Raw genomic sequence first — 22020 nt, 5'->3', positions numbered from 1 at the left:
CAGCCCAAAGCACATGGAGGTAATGGTCATGCATCAGAAATTCAGCTGAAAATGTCCACCTGGAAAAAAAACAGCCAAGCCACAGGAGGAACAGGGTGTTGGGTTAGGAGTGGAGGAGGTGGATGGTGACTGAGACAGCAGCAGCAGCTGCTCTGTGCCAACACCTCTTCCTGAAAGAGCTCTAGTTTCCCTCCTGGGAGAGCTGGGGCCATTGGAAGGATGGGCAGGGAGCATGGACAGATTATTTCTGGAGCCTCTGAGTCTCAGCACCAGAGGAGCAACCATCCCAACCAAACTGGGGGCTGCTGGAATGATGTTTACATCCCAGTCTGGCCCTGCACTAGACTCTCACAGAGTCTTGCTCCATCCCCCTTGTCCAGAGCCAGGTGGGAATCAGCACTGGAACTGTCTCCTGAGCATTGGAACAACACCAGAGTCACGGGGCTGGCCCTCAATTATCTCCATTCTGCCCTTCCAATTCCTCACCATGCCCACTTTGCCATGCCACTGCCAGCTTGAGAAAGGTTCAAACACTTCCCTTGCAGGGTGTTCCCTGCTGCCTGCTCAGGATGCCACGGCTGCCATCTGCCAGGCCTGGCACAGCTCTCCCTGCAGTGAGCAAAGGGGAATTCCCTGTCTCAGGTCCATTCCCACCTGCCCCTGGCTCTGCCAGGTGGGAATCTGGGGCTGGCAGCCATGCCTTGCTGCTCCCAGCACCCAGCCTGGCACCAGGGTTGGTGTAATTCCCACCCAATAGGTGATTTTTAGAAGGTCCAACCTTTAATGAAAGGAGGGAGAGCCAGGCACCTCTAGGGAATATTTAATTTTAGGATATTAACTTTAGGATATTAATTCTAGGTGTTGTGAACTGAGTCCTCAATGAGTGTGACATCTCTGACTCTGCAGGGAACCAGGAGGTATTTGTGGTGGTTTGCCAGGAAAGAAAAAAGAAAGGGAAAGAATAAAGGGGAAAGGGCCTGTGGGAAGACAGGGATTTCCCATGACTCTGCTTTTATCTCTCATCCCTAAGGAAAACCCCAGGGAAAGGCTGTGCCCAGAACACCCAGCAATTCCATGGACTCCAACACCTGGTTTTCTTTGGAAATGGGCTAGAAATAAGAAAAACCTAAACAGTGTCTGCCTTCAGCCAGCCGCACCCCCTAAAAATATCACCTTGCTTTGAGGTGATGGAAAGGAAAGGGAAAGGGAAAGCTGTCTAAAGCACAAGATTTCAAAAAATTCTTGCTGTGACTCAAAAAGCATCAACAGGAAACTTCCTAGAGCAAAGCCAACACAGCACCATGGAATCCTTCCCTGGGCAATATTTAATTTGTGAAGGCCAGCTTCAAAACCCACTTATTTCCTTAAAAAAAACACTTATTTCCTTAAATCAGGAGGGCCTGGGATTCTCCCAGGGTCACATGGAAGACTTTTTAACCCTATTTCACAGCTCTGCCATAGATTCAACCTAGAGGAAGGTGTTGCCAGGTTGTTTTCACAGCAGGAGAGGAGGAGCCTGTTCTATCACAGGTGAAAAACGTGGCACGAGACCTGTCAGTTTTGGAGAGGAAAATCCAGGCAGCAAAACAAAAGCTGCCAGGAAGCCTCAGCTTCCTCTGGAAGACCCAGAGCTGCATCCCAATTTCCAGTCTCTGCTCATATCAACTGCTGCTTGTCACTCCTAGAGGAGGTTTTTGTGGCTCAGTGAGTCTCTAAGTCCCTTAATTTCCCTGAGTGGCTCTGTAAATGCCAGAGCTGGTACAGAAATGGGGAGATCAGTGCTGCAGGGGGTGTGAGTGCCCCTACAAGTGTGAGTACACGTGTTCTTCCCTGCAGAGATCCAGCCCTGGCTCCTCTCCAGGCTCTGGATGCTCCCACCCCACAGCTCCAGACCTACCATTAGCTGCAATATATATCCAGTCACTTGAGATTACTTCCATGCTAATGGCTCAGAAAAAGGCCTTCCAAGAGCTACTTAGGATTGCAGCAGGCAGCTGGAATATTTCATGAGTGAGTGTTGCAATGATCTGTTTGAGCTCAGAGAGTTGTTGGAGGAAATGCCAGCAGAATTCGAAGCACTCTGGAGCTGCAGGGTGGAGAATGAGGGGTTTGCTCTTCAAAATGAGGCTGGAGATGAAGGATTAGGGTTAAAGTATGGCAGGGAAATGTGGGTGAACCTTTAGAACTTCTGCACACCCAGGTCCTTCTGTTTTGGATTTCTGCTTTAGTTGATCATCCATCAGCTGCCTCATACCAAATTATATCATTGTTTCACAAGGTCTGAGAATCTGAAAATATTTTTAAAATATTTCCCTCAGCTCCAAGTGATTTTCAAGACCTCAAAGCTGAATTTTCAGTTTAATTTAGCTGTCTTTTCTGGCTGTCTGGGTTTGATTTCACAGCTTCAGGTGGTTCAGGTGGGGTCTCAGATAAATCTAAGTAAAGTAGAGACCTTCACCTTGGAAACACCAGAAAGAGCCATAAACATCAGAATAAACTGAACTCCAACAGTTCAATGCAGAGAGAGCTTTGAAAGCTGGTGAATGACAGGGAAATGGATCAAAACACAGAGAAAGGGGTTATTTTCAGTATCATCTGGGAAAAACAGATTCAACCCAGCCTTTGCTCTCCCCAAATGTTCAAGCATAGATATTGGTTTAGGGCTCTTCCATAACACCCACACGTTCTGAATCTGAATCAAATACAATTTTAAAAAGCCTATCTTGCTTTCTAGGAAAATAACCCACCTAACTATTCCTATTAAAGCACCACTGTGGAGGCTGGATTTTCCTCTTTTGCATTTCCCCATGTTTTCCCTGTTTCATTTCCCTCTTGACTTTCCCATTTGTAGATCAGGCCCTGGCCACATTGAAAGAGTGCTCATGTTGAGTAAGGCCTGGTGACTCAGAGGTGCTCAAGGCAGGAGGCAGCTGGAAGGGATGGAGCCCTCATTTTAAGGCTCAGGTCTATCTTGCTGCCCGTCCTGTGACCCTGAAAACGTGCCTGGCATTGTGGCAAAGGCATCCTAAGACAGCAGAAAAAAATCCCTTTAGATTTTAGGCCCGACTTGCCTCCCCTGCCTTCTCTCCTTCCTTCTGCTCCTTGTCTCTATGGTCTTCCTATTCTCTCATTTCCTTTTTGAACCTTTCCTCCAGCTTTTCCTTTGGCCCAGTCAACATGATCAATAGGGAACTCTAACAAACTAAAAATGGAGCCCTATGTCTCTCTCTACAAGACCTTTTAAGGATAAACTGTCCAATTAAGAAATGACACCTGAATTATTTTCACTTTTAACCCAATAACCAACCACCCCTGCCTTCAATGTGGATTTTTTATCCAATTACACAAAACCACCCAAACCCCTGGAGAAGAAGGTGGAGAAGAAGGTGAAGAAGAAGGACCAACCAATACCCTAAAACTTCTATCTCACTTTATAGATATTACTATATTCTAAACCCTTAAACTCCAAGTTTTCCACCTTCCACACTTCTATTCAAACTGCACACCCACAATCCCAGTTCTGTCATTCCATTTTGGAAGCTTCTCCACGGCCTCAGGCCAATGCAGAGTTCTCTTGGGGGTCACAGCCTGGCAGCACGGAAAGTCTGGAATTCTCAGCAGCCAGGGTTCCAACACCCAAGGTCACCCCTGCATTGTAGACACATAAAAATTTTGTTCCTGCCTTTGAAGCCACTGTGTCCTCACATCCCCAGAGTGCCTGAGGCTTTTCCTGACCCAGCAGAACTTAGCCCTGACCTTCCCATCACCAACCCAATCCCAAATCGGGAAAACAAACCAAGGAAATGGAATCCCCCAGCTTCTCACAGATCCATGACTTACATCCGTGATCTTGGGGTTGGTGCACTTGCCCTTGGTGCTGGAGAGCTCCAGCCACTGGCTGTCCTGGGCTGGGCAGTGCTGCTTCAGCGTGCACTGGTTCTGTCCCTGGCACCAGCCACACTCGAAGTCAGGGTCGGCTTTCAGGCAGAGTCCACAGCTGTCCCGCATGGCCCCGCACTTGTACAGGTGAACTGCAGGGACAGCAAAAACACAGGGCCTCAGAGATGCAGGCAACACAAAGCAGCTTGGGATGGCAGTGGGAGAAAAAGGGGAAAGTGCTCTGGGCTGTTTGTGCCAGAGGTAGGACAGCAGCTCTCCAAGGGGGTGAGTAATGGGGGGAAAAACATGGAAATCCTTCATGCAATAAAGTTAATTTGTTCATTCATTTTTCATCAAAGGTGTTTTTGGAAGCTGAGAACACAAGGGATAAGGTATGGGAGAGGAAGAGGTATGGGAGCAGAAGGTAAGGTGAGGGACAACAATTAGGAGGTTGGAGGAAATGGTGCCTGGGCAGTGATTTGGCCTCAATTCCTTCCTTTCTCACAGACTGAATGTCATAAAGTATCACCAACAACCCGCCTCAGCCTCAGCACTTCATCCTAAAAGAATTTTCTAGACCTGGCCAACCCACAGCTTAAACTCGGGTGTGAAACTCCCCAGAATTTTGTGTTAAGGTGATGCCACTCAGGTTTCCCACCTGACAGAAATCCCAAAACATAAGAGTAAATACACAATGGTTCATTATGAGGCTGATTCCAGGGATTCACAACCAGCTTCTACCCTTTCTTCTGCTCCAGAAATTCAGTCTGCTTCCCACTTTGAAGCAGAGTTGATTCCACTCTAATACAGACAGCAGTGATTAATGCTTAACTCCATTTTGGGCTGTTAAGTGATTAGAAGCACATTTTTTCTAATAAAACCTAAAAATATTGAAGTCCTCCTACAAAATGAGATCATGTTATTTATCCTTATTTTACAGATGTAGAAACTGAGGCCTGGCTTGCACAGGGAAGTGCTTGCAGAATTTTCCTCCTGGGAGATGAAGGTGACAGAATCAAGGCTCTCAGACTTTTTCTTTCCTTCATTTGTGGGCATGTTGGGAGATTTTCCCTCTGTGCTTCTGTTTCACTGTGTCTGTGGGCGACTAAAGTGATTTTTATCTTTATACACAATCCCAGACCTCAAAGGCTTTGGAAATATTTATGCTGAAAGGCTCTGTCTCTTCATACTTTCCCCCTCAAAGTCAGTAAGTATTGAAAAACTCAGAAACTCTTTACTTCTCCAGGCTGGGTGCAAGAAGAGTACCCAAACGTACCCCAAAAAGCCTGCAAAACACCTGTCAAACACAGTGTTTTACAGACCTCATGTGATACACCTCTTTCCTTAGTTTTCTGTGGGATTTCCTCAAATTTGCTGAATTGTTCTGCTTGAGATGCTACCAGTGGGGATCTCTGTAGATAATTTAGCAGGTTTGGGTCAGTTTGCCATTTCAACCTCCCAGCCCAGCCCATGGTGATGCTGGATGTGAAAGCAGTGACATCTTGGTCACCTCTGTGTGGCATTGCTTCCATGTGGTGTCTCTATGGACACATGCCTAAACTCTTCTCCTGACCAAAAACATCATGATAATATTCAAATTACTCATCTGGGAGAGCCACCAGCCAGTGCTGCTTCCCAGATTTTTTCCTAGTCATTATTTGCAACATTTTGGCTTGGAATAACCAAAAAAAGGCCTGTGCTGGAGATGATTCTTGAGTCATCCCCTGGTCTGTTTTATGTTACTGGCACTAACAGTCCTAAAATATGGTTATTATGATTATAAGATTTAATTTGCTCCCACATCACCTAGGATAGCTCAATGCAGCCCAAGAAAAATATTTACATTTTTGGTGTGGATCACCTTGTGTCAGTGGTGCTCATGTTATGGTAGCACAAAAACAAACAGGACTGGGGCAAGCGTCCAAATTCTGACCTCCAAGCCCACACTGTTGAAGGTTCCCCCAGTCCATGGCACTGTTTGGGCCCATGGAAATCAGCAGTGTCCTGGAAACACCTTGGCACAGCTTGGAGAGAAGGAGACAACTTCAGAGCAGAGGCAGGGTGGGGCTTTCAGCACGGGCTGTGCCTGAGTGCCAGGGCTGGGCAGGAATCTCCAGCCTGTTGTGTTTGCTGAGTGGATTTAACCCTCAAAAGCCACAGTTTTGGGGTTTTGTTGCCAGAACTCTGCCATTCAGAGGGGGAGAAGAGCAGATGGGGCTGGGCCATGGGGAGTTGCCTTCTGTGTTGCTCTCCAGGTTGAACGTGGTGTTGGTGGGAACCTCACCAACCACCCCTCAGCATGAGGGTGGGTGTGTGTCCTAAACTGCCAAATAAGGTGTATTCTATTGCCATCTGTCAGAGCTGGGGCAGTTCTCTCTGTCCATGGGGCAGTTTTCTTTCTCTCTCCCACAGCCAATCCTCCCTCCAGGAGATCTCTGCTGTCCATGGCCACTGAGTGTCCCTGCAGGGCTGATCCAATTCCAGCATCCCATGGGGAGATGCTCCGCCCAGGGCAGCAGCCAAGCATTCCTACCTGGATACAATCTCATATTCTGGGACACCAGCACAGCCTTTCCACTGGATCTTCAGAGGAACAACTGCCTCTTCCACTGGATCTTCGGAGGAAAACTCCACCCTTTTCCAGGATCCCTGCTCCAACAGAACCCCACCTGCTACTCCAGGAGGGCTGCAGCCAAAATTCCAATTGGATTTCTACCAACTCCCTGACCAACAGGGTGTCAGGTTGTGTTCTGACTCTGTCAGTGTTGTTTTTATTTACTGCATTGTTTGTTTTATTTTTATTTTCTTCCCTAATAAGGAACTGCTATTCCTGCTCCCATATTTTTGCCTGAGAGCCCCTCTTAATTTCAAATTTATAACAATTTGGAGGGAGGGGGTTTACAGTTTCCATTTCAGGGGAAGCTCCTGCCTTCCTTAGCAGACACCTGTCTTTTCAAACCAAGACAGTGTGGAACTGTGTGACAGCACCATGGGAGAACCTGGTGGGGACAGATTGAGTGGGAGAAGGTGTGGGAAGTGTCCATGACAAGGTAAAGAGAGGGAGGGAGACATTTCTGAGAGGTGATGATGTGGGAAGAAGAGAATCTGCAGGTGTGAACTGCAAATGCAGGGCAGCCAAGGGGAGGGGTTGCCTGGGGGGAAGTTTCCAGGATGGAAAGACAAGAAGGAAGAAGAAGATGTAGACAAACCATCCATCTCCAGAAACACCCAGCCAGCCTCAGGGCTGTGGCTGGATGTGCAGCCCCCTCTGCGAGGGGCACATCAAACCTGTGCCATCAGTGGTGGTTAAACACAGGTGGTTTTCAGATCCTTTTTATCATCATCATAATTTTATTTTGCTCAGAATTCTCCCACTGGAGAGCTGCAGCCTTCCTGCTCCTCTTCTGCCTTCCCCTGCTCATTACTAAATTGCCTCTGAGCAGAGAGCCTGCTCTCCTGGCATGTTAACTTGAAGAGCATCACTACAGGAGAAATAAAGAGGGGGAGAAAAAAGCCTGGAGAGGGAGGGGCGTGAAAAGCAGACACGAGGCTGTGGGGAGAAGCGGGAGGCAGAGACGATGAAGGGAGAGGGAGAGCAACACAAGTGGGAGGGAGAGTCGCGTTTCTCAGGTGGAATGAGAGAATTGGAGGGCTGGGGGGAGGCACACAAAGCACTCAGAAATTGGTAATTTGCAGAGTGCAGAGAACAAGTGTGCAGCAGCCAGCACGGGGAGACGGTGGCGGCTTTGTTAAGTGTAGGGAGCGAGGGCCCGTTGCTAAGGTTACCGCTTCCAAGGACAAGTTGAAATAACTCTTTACCTTTGTTCTGTGCTGGGTTGTCAATGTTGAAATTCCCGTTCCACACGACTGTCAGCTCCACTGGCAGGCTGTTAATCTCCATCCCTTCGTACGAGTACTAGAAGTGGGAGAGGAAAAACAAAACAAACAAAAAAAAACCCCAAAGCCAGACTTAGAGAGTGCCTGGAGGTGGGGAGGGGATGGGGTGAGGCAAGAGGTGGTGCTGAGCATGGAGAGCAAGAGAAATGGAGCTGTCACTCCCCTCCCTAATCAGCAGCACTTGCCAGAATGCCATGGGATGCTCCTAAAGCTGTGGAGCTCCAACCATGCCCATCACAAAAACCCATTTATCCATTAGATGAACATTCATAGAACCCCAGAATGGGGATGGAAGGGACCTTAAAGATCATCCAGTGCCACTCCTGCCATAGGCAGGGACACCTTCCACTGTCCCAGGTTGCTCCAAGCCCTGTCCAACCTGCCCTTGGACACTTCTAGGGATCCAGGGCCAGCCACAGCTGCTCTGGACAACCAGAGCCTCACAGCCAAGAATTCCTTCCTAATATCTGATCTGAACCTTTCTTCAACTTAGAGCACTCCCTCTTGTCCTATCAGTCAGAAAAATCTTCCTTGATGTAAATGTGATGGGCCTGTGATGAGCTTTAACTTTGAAATCCATTTTTTGGGTGTTGACCACAGCTTTGAAAAGTAGTTTACCAAGTTGGGTGCAACTTTGAGGTGTAAATTCCACATTTTAGGTCTTCCATCCAGCTGTGCCTCTGCTGGGTATTCCGTAAGTGCTGAGAGGGTAGGTGAGGTTATTTACACTAGAGATGTCTTGAAGAACTCTGGGAAGCTGAGTAAAGTCTCAAAATCAGGGAAACCCCCCAAAAAAGGAGAAAATGGAGCCACTGTGTAATTATAGACCTGTCAGCCTAACTTGGCTTCCCAGAAAGAAAGTACATCAAATTATTAAACAATCAATTTATAAGCACCTGCGAGATGATAAGGTGATAAAAATCAGCCAGCACAGATTTGTCAAGAACAAATTGTGTCAACCCAATCTAATTTCCTTTTTGACAGGCTTAATGACTTTGTGGATAAAGGGGAGGCAGCAGATGTGATTTATACTGATTTCAGGAGAGTGTTTGCTACTATCCTACAGCAGATCCCCATAAACAAACCAGGGAAATATGACCTAAGAAAGGCCACCATAAGGTTTATGCAAAAACCATTAAACAACAACAACAAAAAAAAAAATCAGATAATTCCATGTCAAGCTGGGAGGATGTTTCAAAAGGAATACTGTCCTGAGTCTGGCATTACTCAGTATTTTCACTACTGACTTGGATGATTTCATGACACTGTTCTGGAGGGGGTGTAAGAACCTCCAACAGCAGGGTTAAGAATTCAAAACAAACTTGACAAATTGTAGAACTGAGCCAAAATCAACCAAATGAAATTCAACGCTGAAAAACGGGGACTATTTTTTCAGTTGGAGGAATTGATGCAAACAGCTCTGAAATTGGAGTGGCTGGGCAGTGCTGCAGGAGAGGGTCTGGGGACTGCTGGAGACCAAGAACAGACTGTAAATCAACAATGCCATATTGCTGCCAAAGCCCAAACAATTCTCCTTTGGGGATGGAGCAGATAGAGTTTGTTACATGTGTAAAGCCCAGGAGGCAATCACTTTTCCCTACTTAGATGCAGAAAAGCCTCAGCTGGAGCAAGGAATATCCAGTTTCCAGCAAATGTGTCTTAAAAAGCTGCAAAAAACTTCTGAGAGAGTTGGACAGATTTAAACAAACTCTTGTCAGGGGCAGTCAAGGCACACAGAGGTGACCCCAAGGAAGGAAATGGAAGCTGCTCTCTGGAGGCCTTCTCCACATGGTGCTGAGAGCTTTTTTCCACCTAGATTTTGATTTATCTCAAGCCAGTTCACACAGGGTTCACCCCACTGCCCACCTCCATCAGCAGCTTCCACCCAACTCCCCACCAAAAGTCCAAAGCCTCATGGTGGGAGAGGAGGTGGTTGGTGTAAGGACAAAAAGGAGCAAGAAAGAAGGGGAGAAATATTTAGTGTCTGCTACTATTGCTGAGCACAGTGCACAATGGGATTTACCCTCCTAAGAGCAGGGATCTCCCTCTGCACTGGGATCTGCAGCAGGACAAAGTCCCACTTTGAAAGGAAAATATTTTCCCCACTACAAGGTTAGGTATAACTCAGCAAGCTGGCTTGGCTGGGCCAAAAAAGTCACTAGAGAGTCCCTGATCCCTTAAACTCCTGTTGTGGTTATCCACAGAGATGCCAAAGCTCTGAGCTTTGCAGGTAGGTTTTCCTGGATCCATTAATTGCTGTATAATTGGGGAGTAAATGGTAACTGGTGATTTCTGTCCATTACAGCAGAGTGGGAGCTGCTTGCACAGTAATTCCTCTTTGCACAGACTAAACACAATTAGCCATTAATCTGCAAAACGTTGTGACTATGATCCAGTTGTAGGGAATTGATGTGTATTTGTGGTTTCCATGGAGGTAAAGAGCAGCCCAGGTGAGCCAGGTCCATTGCAGTAGACCAGCCAGTCTCATTCGGGATTTGCATTTTTGTGACACTTTTGGGTGTCACTGCCGGCAAGATCCAAGATGATGCAGAGCTGTCTGGAAGAGGTGTCTGTCACACCACTGGCTGTTCCCATCTCTGAAGAGCTGGGAGCAAGGATGGGGGACAGGAATTGGAAGGGGAGTGCATGAAGAGTGGTGAATAATTAAACTTTTACCACTCAGGAGCATCTGCTTTGCACAGCACTTTGAAAATGCTGGTTGGGAATGGAGAATGGGATATATACAGAATAATCGGTCATCCTGAAGTCAGAAGATGAATCTTAGAAAGGGCCTCAGCAGAACCTCGTGTGTGTTTTGGGATTGAGCTGGAAGCAGAGCCCAGGCAGGGCTGCCAAGGGACAGGCAGCTGGAATCTCCTGGAGCCTTTCTTCCCATGGAAGATCCCAGCAACAGCAGCAGGAGCTCAGCTGGGATTTTACATCTTATTTGTCTGCAACACCGGGGACAACCACATATTAGACTTTTTAACCCAGCAGGCTCTATCCAGACCTGGAAAGGGATGTGAGGGGATAAATCCCACGGAAGAGCTCCGAGGATGAAGCCAGCTGGGATGAGGATGCTCACACTGCCCCTGCCCGACCCCATCCAACGCTGCGTGGGCTGCACGGCAGCGAAACAGAACAATTTGCAAAGGCACCACCAGGAAATGCTCCGTCCTCCTCAGACCACAGGAGCTGCTCACTCATTGTGACCCCTCTTCAAAGCCCACTGAACTCAACAGGAGTCTTTGAAAAGGACTTGCTCAGCCGTGACAATAAGATGGAAATGCGTTTCAGGGGAGGAAAAAAGGGCTGGAGCGTCAATCTCCAGGAGAGCAGAGCTTCCTGGACACTCCTGAGAAGTGCTCATACCATCAGGGCTTGTCTCTCCACCTTTCTTGGCACAACTGCCACCAACACAGCCAAAGCATCCCAGAAGATGCAAATCTGACCCCTAAGTCTGACCAGTCTGGATTCTAATCACAATAATCTCATCGAATCAGAAAATTATGGGCAATTTGGGGACCTGACTGAAAAGGAAAGGCTGTGCTGCCTGGAACACAGACTGGCTCTCTTCAGGAAATGCCAAAAAGCTGCTAGAAGGAGCTGTTTTAATTCACAGAATCAACGTTTGAAACTACGAGTATCCTTATTTTTGTCTTTTAAACTCTCCAGTAGCATCAGATGCTCCTGCAGTTTGTGCAAACCCATGCCTGAGTACTTGCAGCATCCTGCCCTTTGGTAATTTGGCTTCAGCACACTCAGGATGATAAATCCAGAGTGGTTTCATGGTATTTTCCCTTTGTACCTCAAACATGTCCAATAATGGGGAAACTTCTGCAAAATTTTAGCAGAATTTTAGTGTTGGTCTGTTTTCTCTGACACCACTTTTGTGATTAGAGCTCAAATCCAGGGATTGATTTCTGTACCTGGCTCTGCCATCAACCTTTTTCATGATCCTGTGGAAACCATTTAATCTTTCCTTGCATCAATTTTCCAGCCATAAAAAGGCAGATAACATCTTGCTCACTGTTATTCTGTTTCCTTGCATCCTTTGCTTCCCAGAGCTGGGACTGAATTTTTATAACTGGGTATCACCCAGGCCAACAGAGTCTATGTGATTATTGGGGTTTCTCTTTCATTTAAATGTAGATAAATAATAATTAGAGAGGTGGATGCACAAGGGTGACATTCCCAGTGGGAGGTTTGGAACTAGATGATCTTGAAGATCCCTTCCAACCCAAACCATTCCCTGATTCTACAACTCACAGCCCTGTGCTCATCTTTTGGCCACCCACAACTGTGTTTTCCCATGATTTCTGTGAATAGCTCCTCATTTTTTTTTTCTCGGCTCTGCTTTTTATTGGCTTTCTTTCTTTTTTTTTTTTTTTTTTTATCACTCCCTTCACAGTGAGCCACACCACGGAGTCAAATGCCACTGAGATCTCTTGCTGAAGTGCAATGATGTGACAAATAGAACTGACTTGCTCTCCTGTCCCTGAGCCACACAGCACTTTCAGCTGCACCACCCCAGGTCTCACAGCACGCAGAGCTGTGAAGGATTCAGGACAAAATCATCAGCAGGGATTTTGCTGGTGGGAACCATGCTGTGCCAAGGCCAGGGGTGGGCAGGAACCGAGCAAGGATGTGGGATCAGCCACTGGAGCAGGGAATGGTACTGATCATGGCATGCTCAGGTGGGTCAGCCCTCCCCACCTCCCTCTTCCTCATGCTGAAGGCTGATCATTTTGGGCTGATTGCAAGTGCTGGGGCTCCCATTGCTTCCCACTGGGAAGATTGCACTCTGCCCTGATACATCCAGCAATTTCAGCCCTCCCTGCTGACATCTTTACTTCCTTATTTCTATGTCTCCTTAGCTCCCCTGCTTTTCATCCCCTCCCATCCCTCCACGTCCGGGCTGTTGGCAGAGCTATCACAAGTGCAATAAGGAATGGCAGGAAGGGTCCCTCTGAGTGATAATTGTGTGCCTTGGGTGGTGTGACAGAGGACAAAGCCCAGAGCTGAGAGTCTCAAACCACTTGACAAGAACAATAATTGTCCCGAATGGTGCTGCCTGCAGAGACTTATTGCTGTTATCAAATGAAATATCTCTGGGAAAGACAGGGAGAGAGGCAGATCTGGCTCCTGACTGGGCTGAGCACCCAGGGATCATCACTGCTGGATGGGGCATTACTGACAGACAGACTGCTCACACCTGGGTGTCCTGAGAGCATCTTTAACTGAAGTTGGAGCCATTTGGAAAAGGTGCTTAAGCTGGCTCTGATCCCTGGTGTAAATCCTGAGGGGTCAGGAAATGCAGAGCAAAAGTTAAGGCTCTCTCCCTGATTCTATCCCGTGTGAAAGCAGGAAAAATCCTGAGTTTTGCAGAAGTTTTTTCTGCAAGAGGGAAATTTGAGCTCCTGGGTGCCTCGTGTGAGATGGGAGGGGGCAGGAAAACAAGGCAGGACTGACTGCTCAGTCCAGCCTGCAGCACCAACAGGAGGATCTGCTGGCAGGACAGCATCCCTTCAGGGACACACCACCACAGCACATCCTCCCACCCTCCCCTGGACCTTCTCCAAGCCTGCAATGCAGGTGCTACTTTCAGTGCCTCCTCCAGCAACTGTGCTGAGTGAAAAAGCTCTGTCAGAGGGGGTTGGTTCGATTTGCAAACAGGCACAGACAGCTCTTTCCAAAGCCAGGTGACCCCCGGAGCAGAGGCTCATTGTGTTGCATCAGCTCCTGCCTGAATGCTAATTCTGGCAGGGAAGGAAATAATCATGATGGAGACAGATCTCCAGCACTCCTTCCCTATTGTCTGTGTCCTCTGCCACCTGCTCCACCAGCCAGGGCTTCTCTGCTGCCTTTTTGTATCCCTCTGAATGCTGCTTTCCTTTGTCTGTCTCTCCCTTCCACATCTCTTTCTCTCAGTGTCTGGCAAATTCCAAGCAACAATGAAATAACATTTCTCAAGGGGAAAAGAAAAAAAAAAAAAGAAGAAATAAGAAAGACCTCAAATCAGAGTGTCAAAGCTCCTTCAAAAGGAAGGGGAAGAAAAGGGATGGAAAGGAAAGACAAGAGAAGAAAAGGGGAGGAAAGGAAAGACAAGGGAAGCAAAAAGAAGGAAAAAGGAGGAAAGCGAGGGAGAGGAAAAGGGGAGGGCAGAGGGAGAGAAGAGGCAGAAACAGGACAGAAAAGAGTTGATTTTATTCCCAGATGAGCCTCTCCCCCTGGAGAAGAAAGAGATCCACCTGGGCCACCACCAAACACAGGACAAGCATCCTGCAGACAGCACTCAGCACTGAGGTCATGGAGTGCCTTGGCACCAGCCTGAGGCTCAGCCCTGCCACCCTCTGCAGCTCTGGCAGAGCCTGGAGTGTTCTGGCTTAGGAAAACAGGCACTAAAGTCAAAATGGTGCAGTCACAGCACTCAGGCATCCTATGAGCAAATCCATCTGGGGACTCATCAAACCCCACTTCTCCAGTCCCAGGCACTGGCAATTTCTTGGAGCATGCAGGTAGTGGGGGAATAATCACCATTACCTGTCAAAACCAGTCTTTTATTGGGTTCTGCAAAGTGGGATGCTGAGGCTGGCTGAAGTTACTTTCCTGCTCAGCCCAACTATGTTTAAATAATCCTTAAATGAGATAATTCATTGGAATGCCTACATGTGCCAGAGAATTTGTGACTCTGAAGGGTCATTAAAGGTTTGTCTTGCCTGCTAAGACTCTTTGGACAGATATAATCTCTGCCCAGGACCATGCAATTCCCCCTTAGCTTCCACCATTTAAAAATAATACTTTAAAGAAAATGTGCACACCTCCTTAACTTCCCAGTCTGTCCATTTCTAACCTGAAACCTGAATGCTCACAGGTCATTAACCAGTAATGAAAATCAGGGAGAGATGGGAGGGAGGGAGGGAGACGAAGGAACAAATAAAAGAGCATTGGTTGGGAAGTTGCTTGTTTGCAACAGTTGTAAAATGTGTGAACTGCCTGCAGTCTTCAGCTCTGCTTAATGCAGCAGAATATGTTGTGACAAGCACTGCCCAGCAGTGGAGTGGCAGAGCTGCAGTGAAATGGCTAAAGCCTGTAATTAGCTCTTTGACTAATAAATCATCTCACAGCAGCAGCAATGGAAATGACTCAATGCATATCCTGGAGACATGGATCTGTGGAGAAACCTCTGGAGAAGCAGAGGCCTCCATTGCACATGGGCTCAGCTCCTGGCTGCTGGCAGGTGACTGGGTTTGTCCCCAAAAGTGACATTGCTGTGGTGACAGCACTGCTGTGACTCACACAGGTTCCTTGCAAGGAGAGTCACAGGTCCTGCACTTCAGGAGGGGAAGTGGAGGTGGGCAGAGACAGAGAGGCTCCTCAAAGGGCATGTGAGGGCTGCAGGAAGGTTTTACTCAGCCTAATCCTTGGTTGGGATTTGATGCAACCTGGTCCAGTGCAAAGTGCCCCTGCCCATGCAGGGGGTTGGAACTGGATGATCTTCAAGGTTCATTTTAACACAACCCTTCTGGGATGCTGTGTTCTCACCTTTTTCCTGACCCTTTACATGCTGGCATGTGTCAGACTGTTTATATGGGATTTCATAATCAAACTCCCCCAAAATAACCTTCACTCTCACGTTGACATCAACACCTGTCCCACTGGAATCCCTTTTTGTGGGAATGTGAGCAGGTTAAGCTGATATTACTGCCTGTGGGTCACAGCTGAGGTGCTCCAGCCCAGCCTGAGGATGGGATCCATCACTGAGTGGTGGCACCAGCAAGCCCAAGGAGAAAAAAGGGCAGCTCCAAGCTACCGGCCAACCTTTTCCTGCCTGTGTTTGGAACTACAGAATCATGAAAGCTGGAAAAGGCCTCCAAGATCATCAAATCCAACCTTTGACTGAACACCCCTGTGCCCACTAGACCATATGGTGAAGTCTACACCTTGTTTGAACTCTTCCAGGGATGATGACTCCACCACTGCCTTCATCCTACTCCAATGATCAACCACTCTTCCAGTGAAGAAATGTTTCTTAATATCCAATCTGAATCTCCCCTGGCACAACTTGAGGCCATTTCCCCTGGGAGAAAAGCCAGACCCCAACCTCACTACAACTTCCAGGTGCTTCTAGAGAGCAATAAAGTCTCCCTTGAGCCTTCTTTCTCCAGAGTAAACAACTCCAGCACCCTCAATCAGGCAAGAAAGGCTGTGACAGGACTCCAGATCCCCTGGGGACAGTGCTGTGGGCACGTGTGTCCCTCTGCAGCTCACCGAGGTGTTCTGGCATTGCACGCTGGAGCTGTTGAACCTCAAGGCTGGCACCCTCTGCTCGCTGCCCTGGATGTTCAGGATGCACTCGTAGCCACGCTGGCCCGACTGGGGCTGGGGCAGGTTCTTGGCCTTCAGAGTGATGGGTTTGATCACCTCCACGGGCACCAGGATCTTCTCGGCCTGCAGCAGCTGGGGGCAGTCCTGGGGAGAGAGCAGACAACTCACCAAGTCAGCACATGGGTTTCCCAGCCTCAGGAAAAGTCCTGTGCTGTCGGAACCCAGGACATCCCTCTGGGTGCCCTGGATGGCTCAAAATCCTGGCAGGGGCTCGGAGACCCTGGCAGGAAGTCAAAGACATCTGTGATTTTGATCTTAACCCATGGACCAAATTGCCAACTTTATATGAAGAATTACAAGTCACAAAAAATTAAGTAGCATAACAGTAGTTGTCACAGGGTGAAATGTGGAATTTTGAAGAATTTTACTATTGGGGTCTAGGGGACAAGATGGAGGAATTTGGGCGTTGTCCTGTCCTTCTTCCTTCTTCTTCCTAGCCTCCATCTTCTGGGTGATGTTAGCATATTTGGATTGGTTTAGAGTAGAGGTACACAGTCTAACATAGATGATAGGTATTGGAAAATAACTGTAAATAAAGTACACATAGTTTTTAGTATAAAGAGATAGCACCGCCTCAGGGCAGTGCAGTGTGCCTCAGACTGACCTGCTGAACAGACCTCAGCAGGCCAGACAGAAAATGTTTGAGATAAGCAATAATAAACAACTTTGAGAACACAAGCCGAAGACTTCTGACTCCTTCTTCGACAGCTGGGTTGGGGAAAAGAGATTTTTAACACATCTCGGGGTCATCTGGACCAGAGGAGATCCCAAGACTGTGGTGCTTCTCAGCCTTCTCAGTTTGCCTGTTTACAAAGCTTTAGCAGCTCCCTGGGCCTTGGTTTATTACTGAGTTATTCAAGAAGCATTCCTGGGAAGGCTCAGATAAACAGGTGAAGAAGGATTGCTTTCACCATCCTTTCCTATCTCCTTGGCTTATTTCAGCCTCCAGGACCCAGGGAAGCCACCTCTGGTGCTTTTTCATACCTGCTCTGTTTGTTCAGGTAATGGAAAAGCAATCATGTTCCCTCCACAGACTTAACCCAGTCACAATGCCATGATGAAAATGAATAAAGCAAAAATCTGAGCAGAATTCCTGAGTTCCCAACAGCCAACACACCACAGTACAAAAGGCACAGCTCCAGCAAGACCTGTTGGAACCTATGGAGCCAGGGTTGTTAAAAAGAGAATTTATTTTGGCTCAGCAGAGGAGAAAATATTCATTACAGAGATCTAGACCCAGCTGCCAAGAAATAACTATCACAAAAAGCATGGAGACTCCTTGGAAAAGCTTTCCACTAGTTCACAAAAGGAGAAATGCCAAGTGGGTGCTGCTAACGTGATGCCTCTTGATGGATCCCTCACACGGGTGAACTCTGGGCACCCAAAGCTGCCTAACAGGTGGCTGCATTTAAAGTTTCATTAATTAGCACAGCTTAATTAGTTAGAGTGGCCATGCTCTGCTTCTTCATAGCACAGTCAGACAGCTGCAAGGTGTCCCTTTCATGGATTCTGGGGCCATATCAGCTCTTTAGGAAATTACTACAGCCTTTGCCTGTCCTGCCCAAAGATAAAGCAAAGTCCAGTTGGTTGCAGCAGAGACAGAGAAGTGGTGAGGTGAGGTAGGTGAGGGCAAGAGTAAAATTACTGCTTTGGGCCAGAAAAGTAAGGAAAAGGACTGAAGGGCTCAAAAGTGGAATTTATGGCTCTCTGAGAGCCTGGGATGTTGTTAGAGCAGATGGTGGGAGCATCTTACTGAAGCAAGTAACAAGAGGGAGATAAGAGATAAAGAAATGGATCAGATGTGCAACATCTGTAGTTTCACCAACCAGGGACAGAATTACAAGAGCCAGCACTCATCACATGGAGGATGTGAGCTCATCCCTGGCCAGGGGCAGGCAGAAAATACAGTAACCACCCAACACATCCCTGCAGGGAAGTGCAGAACCTTCCCCAGTCCCAAAGAGGATCTGAGGGTCTGTGCTAAGGGATGGCCAAACTGAGGAGCCTGAGAGATGACTTTTCATCTGCACTCACAGGGTGATCACTTAAAGGGCTGCACTTACAGTCCTTTGCTGCTCATGGTGGAAGTAACTGGGAGCCACTGATGGGCTCCAACTGGCCTTGCCCATCCAAGCACAGCCACTGGAGCTGGGTGGAGCTGAACCACCTTGGATCCAGTGGCTCTTTGCCTGAGATAATCTGGCACAAGCCTGGCTTGATGTGTGCTGCCAAGGCTTGACAGGCCATCCCATAAACCTGGCTGGAAGGAGGAAGGGTTGGAGGTGGAGAACCCATGGGGTACTGCAATGCAGGGATGAGCTTTATCACTGCCACCCTCTGCACTCTTGGGTTGGAGGATTGAGGAGCTGCTCCCTGTTCCAGCCCTCCCTGTCCTTGCTGCTGCTCTGTTCTGTGATGGAACCTCTCCAGGGAGATCCTAATGCTGAAACACAATGGGTAAAGTGTCACTGAAGCATTTTTCTTCATAAAAGAGCAAGGTTTAACCATCTGGAAAGTCTTCCCAAGACTGGATTCAATGGTTCTGCCATACCATGGCACACCGGCATTAAGGCTCCCTGCAGCTACTCAGCACAAAAAAGTGAGGCATAATCTATAATCCTGGCTGATTTAAGACCAATAAAAACCCCAGAGGGTAGAAGAAGGAGGTGATCCAGGCTATATTAAGGAGTTTTCATTACTGATCACACCAGCAGATGCAAACACCATTTGGACTTTGTCTTCAACACTTCTGACCCTTCTCCACCACCTGCACCACAAGTCCTGGGGCCCCTGCCTCAGCTCCCTCTCTTTCTCCTGGCACAAGGAAAGACATTGGCTCTGTGATGGAACCTCTCCAGGGAGATCCTAATGCTGAAACACAATGGGTAAAGTGTCACTGAAGCATTTTTCTTCATAAAAGAGCAAGGTTTAACCATCTGGAAAGTCTTCCCAAGACTGGATTCAATGGTTCTACCATACCATGGCACACTGGCATTAAGGCTCCCTGCAGCTACTCAGCACAAAAATGTGAGGCATAATCTATAATCCTGGCTGATTTAAGACCAATAAAAACCCCAGAGGGTAGAAGAAGGAAGTGATCCAGGCTATATTAAGGAGTTTTCATTACTGATCACACCAGCAGATGCAATCACCATTTGGGACCTTATGTCTTCAGCACCCCTGACCCTTCCCCACCACCTGCACGACAAGTCCTGGGGCCCCTGCCTCAGCTCCCTCTCTTTCTCCTGGCACAAGGAAAGACATTGGCAGCAGCCTCTCCTTGTTTGTTTGTTGTTTTTTTTTTTTAACTCCCCAGCTCCAGGAGCAGAGAGAGGGATGCTCTGGCAGAGGGAATGAGTGGGGCAGGAGGGTGGGGAAGCCCTATCTGCCTCTGAGCAGGCGTTTCCCAGGAGCGGGCATTTCACTTGATGTGTGTCACAGAGAAAAGCCTCAGATGGGGGCTGTAGGATGGAGGCTGGAGATAGTCCACTCTGCTACCTGCAGGCCAATCCCAGCTCTTCAGCCTGGTCTTTCTTGTGTGGCTTTATCCTGTCCCCCTCCACCACTGGTGCTGTAACCTTTCCGATAACACTTGTTTCAAGTTCATTAACAAGCCGTGATTGAGGCAGCCCCAAAACAGGGTTCGTTTGCATATAAAAAGCTTTGCAGTGCTGTGAGGAAGTTCATTATAGATAATTGAAGAGGCAAGCGCCATAAAGAGGAAATCCTCCCAATGTGGCTTTATCTGATTGACCTAATGTTCTTTCTAATTGAAACGGGGAGGGGAAAAGGCAATTTCATTGGGTGATGTACTGCATAAAACCTCAGAGCTTGGACCAGGCTCTGGGTTCAGATTCAAACACAGAACTCATTTTGCAGCCTGTGTCAAGCTTTGGGTGGTTTGTATTTTTAAGGGGAAAACAGGCCAGGTTTGTATTTTTGAGGGTAAAACATCAAGCTGACCAGAGCAGACCCAAGCAGAAGGCTTTGTAAAAAAGAGTTGTTTTGGACATTTTGCAGTGGAGACACTTTCTCTTCACCCTTCTTCTTTTCTAGGACATCACCTAGGTTGCAAAAATACAGTTTTCATAGGATGCAGGGAAATAAAATCGTAGACTGCCAACAGCTGCACCAAGGATGGGCACAATCTCATCCATTTTTGCCTTTGATATATAATAAATTAAATCTTTTGCCTGACTCTAAGGGGAGCTGGCAATCCAGAGAATCGCTGTTGATTCATTTTGTGTGTGTAGCTCCATTCCAGTTCTTGAATGCTTTCAAATGAGTCAGTCCATTTAAAATAATATCCTCCACCCTTGCCAATTACTGGTATCAGCAGCGATGCACACCTCACATCACCAAAATTTTGCCAATTACCGAGTCAGAGAGCTTTTGCAGTGAAACCACTGCACGAAATGAGATGTACTCATTGGGTCGATGGTAGTTTAATTTTCTATATTTATAACTCCTCACAGAGCGCCTGCAAATGTGTTTTGTTGTAGCTTGCAGGAATAATAAAGTCTCAGAAATATGAGGACCTTTTCTCTCACATGTGTGTTATGGCCTTCATCAGAGCTGGGCCCGAGCTGGTCTCCAGTGAGAGCCATTGTGAGGATGCTGCTAAAGAGGATGAGGAGGCCTCTCTGAGGCTGTGTGGTCTTAGCCCTGAACTAATTAGTTTGGTTTCTTTATGGTGCTTCATACATCCAAAGTTATGATTTCATAGAGGTTTCACTGTGTTTTTTCCCAGTATAAGCTGGAGACTGACAAAATACCCTGAGTTCCTCTCCTAGGAAAAGGCATGTTGGGATGTCTCACAGCATTGTGATACTGCACAGGTTTTTCTCCCAACTTATTTTCACAGTTTCACTCTTTGTTAGTGTTTTTGGCCAGGATTATGATCCAAAGGATCATCAAAGTGTCTTCCAGTTCCCAGTAGAAAAGGAGCTTTATCTGCCTTGGGTGACAGGCATTCCACATGAGAACAGGGAACACATCCATGGAGGTTTAACACAATGAACCCCCCAGCTACCAACAGCCCCCACCTTTTACTGGTTCATTCATCCCCACTTGTGCATCTCTTGTCGGCCAGAGCATGCAGGGGAGGGAATCTTTCCAGGTTTTCCTTCATATTCCTCCCTCATGATCCCTGGCAGCACTGGCTGGATCTCTACTTTCTTTGTCAGGAAACTAAAGCTCACCTCATGCTGAGGGCCCTGGGGGCACCACGGCCCAGATAAACTCAACCCTTGGCAATGGCTTTTCACCCTTCCTTTCCCAGAAGAGTAGGAGTCACTTCCATTCAGGAACAGACCATTAATTCCTTCATTGCTCCTTCATTACTTCATTCCAGCACTAATTCCATCACTACTCAAAGCATCCAGTTCCTCTTTTCTTCTGCCACTAAAATCCTTTTTTTTATCCTCAACTTTACGGGGCTTTTTTAAAGATTTTCCTTTCAATATCCCTCACCCAGCAACCATCTTTGTGCCTTATCTAAGGCATCTTGCCTGAAAAATAAATGACCACACAGTGAATCTAAGCGGTGACCAAGATTGACTCACTCAGGCCCTTTGGGACCCCATAAGAAATGAAACTCAGAATGTTATTTACTCAGTTATTACGTAAATAAATACATCTTTTGTTCATCTGCTCTGCGGAGCTGCAATGTTCTGTTTTCTCTGTGTTCCCTCTGGCTTTGTCACCCACCCACTCTGCTGTAATCAAGTCAAGAGGGTAAGAGTTGAGAGGCAGGGATTGGGTTTTTTATAAAGATATCTAGACCACAGCATCTGGATGCTCTGTAAATTAAACTAGATTAAAAAAAAAAATCCATCAAAACAAAAGCAGACCAAG

General features: G+C 47.4%; 1 protein-coding gene across 1 annotated transcript in view; it reads right to left on the bottom strand.

Moving 5' to 3' along the window:
* PLXNA4 (plexin A4) overlaps window positions 1–22020 on the bottom strand; it is a 458075-nt gene that overhangs the window by 76033 nt on the left and 360022 nt on the right. Inside the window, exons 10-12 of the mRNA XM_039699488.1 lie at window positions 16048–16248; window positions 7699–7795; window positions 3841–4031 (exon numbers count right to left, since the gene is read on the bottom strand). Of these exons, the coding sequence (XP_039555422.1) occupies window positions 3841–4031; window positions 7699–7795; window positions 16048–16248 (489 nt within the window). The remainder of the gene's footprint in view (window positions 1–3840; window positions 4032–7698; window positions 7796–16047; window positions 16249–22020) is intronic.

The sequence above is a fragment of the Passer montanus genome, unplaced genomic scaffold (assembly GCF_014805655.1).
Source record: "Passer montanus isolate IOZ18808 unplaced genomic scaffold, ASM1480565v1 scaffold135, whole genome shotgun sequence".
In the NCBI taxonomy this organism is placed as follows: domain Eukaryota; kingdom Metazoa; phylum Chordata; class Aves; order Passeriformes; family Passeridae; genus Passer; species Passer montanus.
The sequence above is the reverse complement of the archived record's forward strand: the minus strand, read 5'-3'. Positions and strand labels throughout refer to the sequence as shown.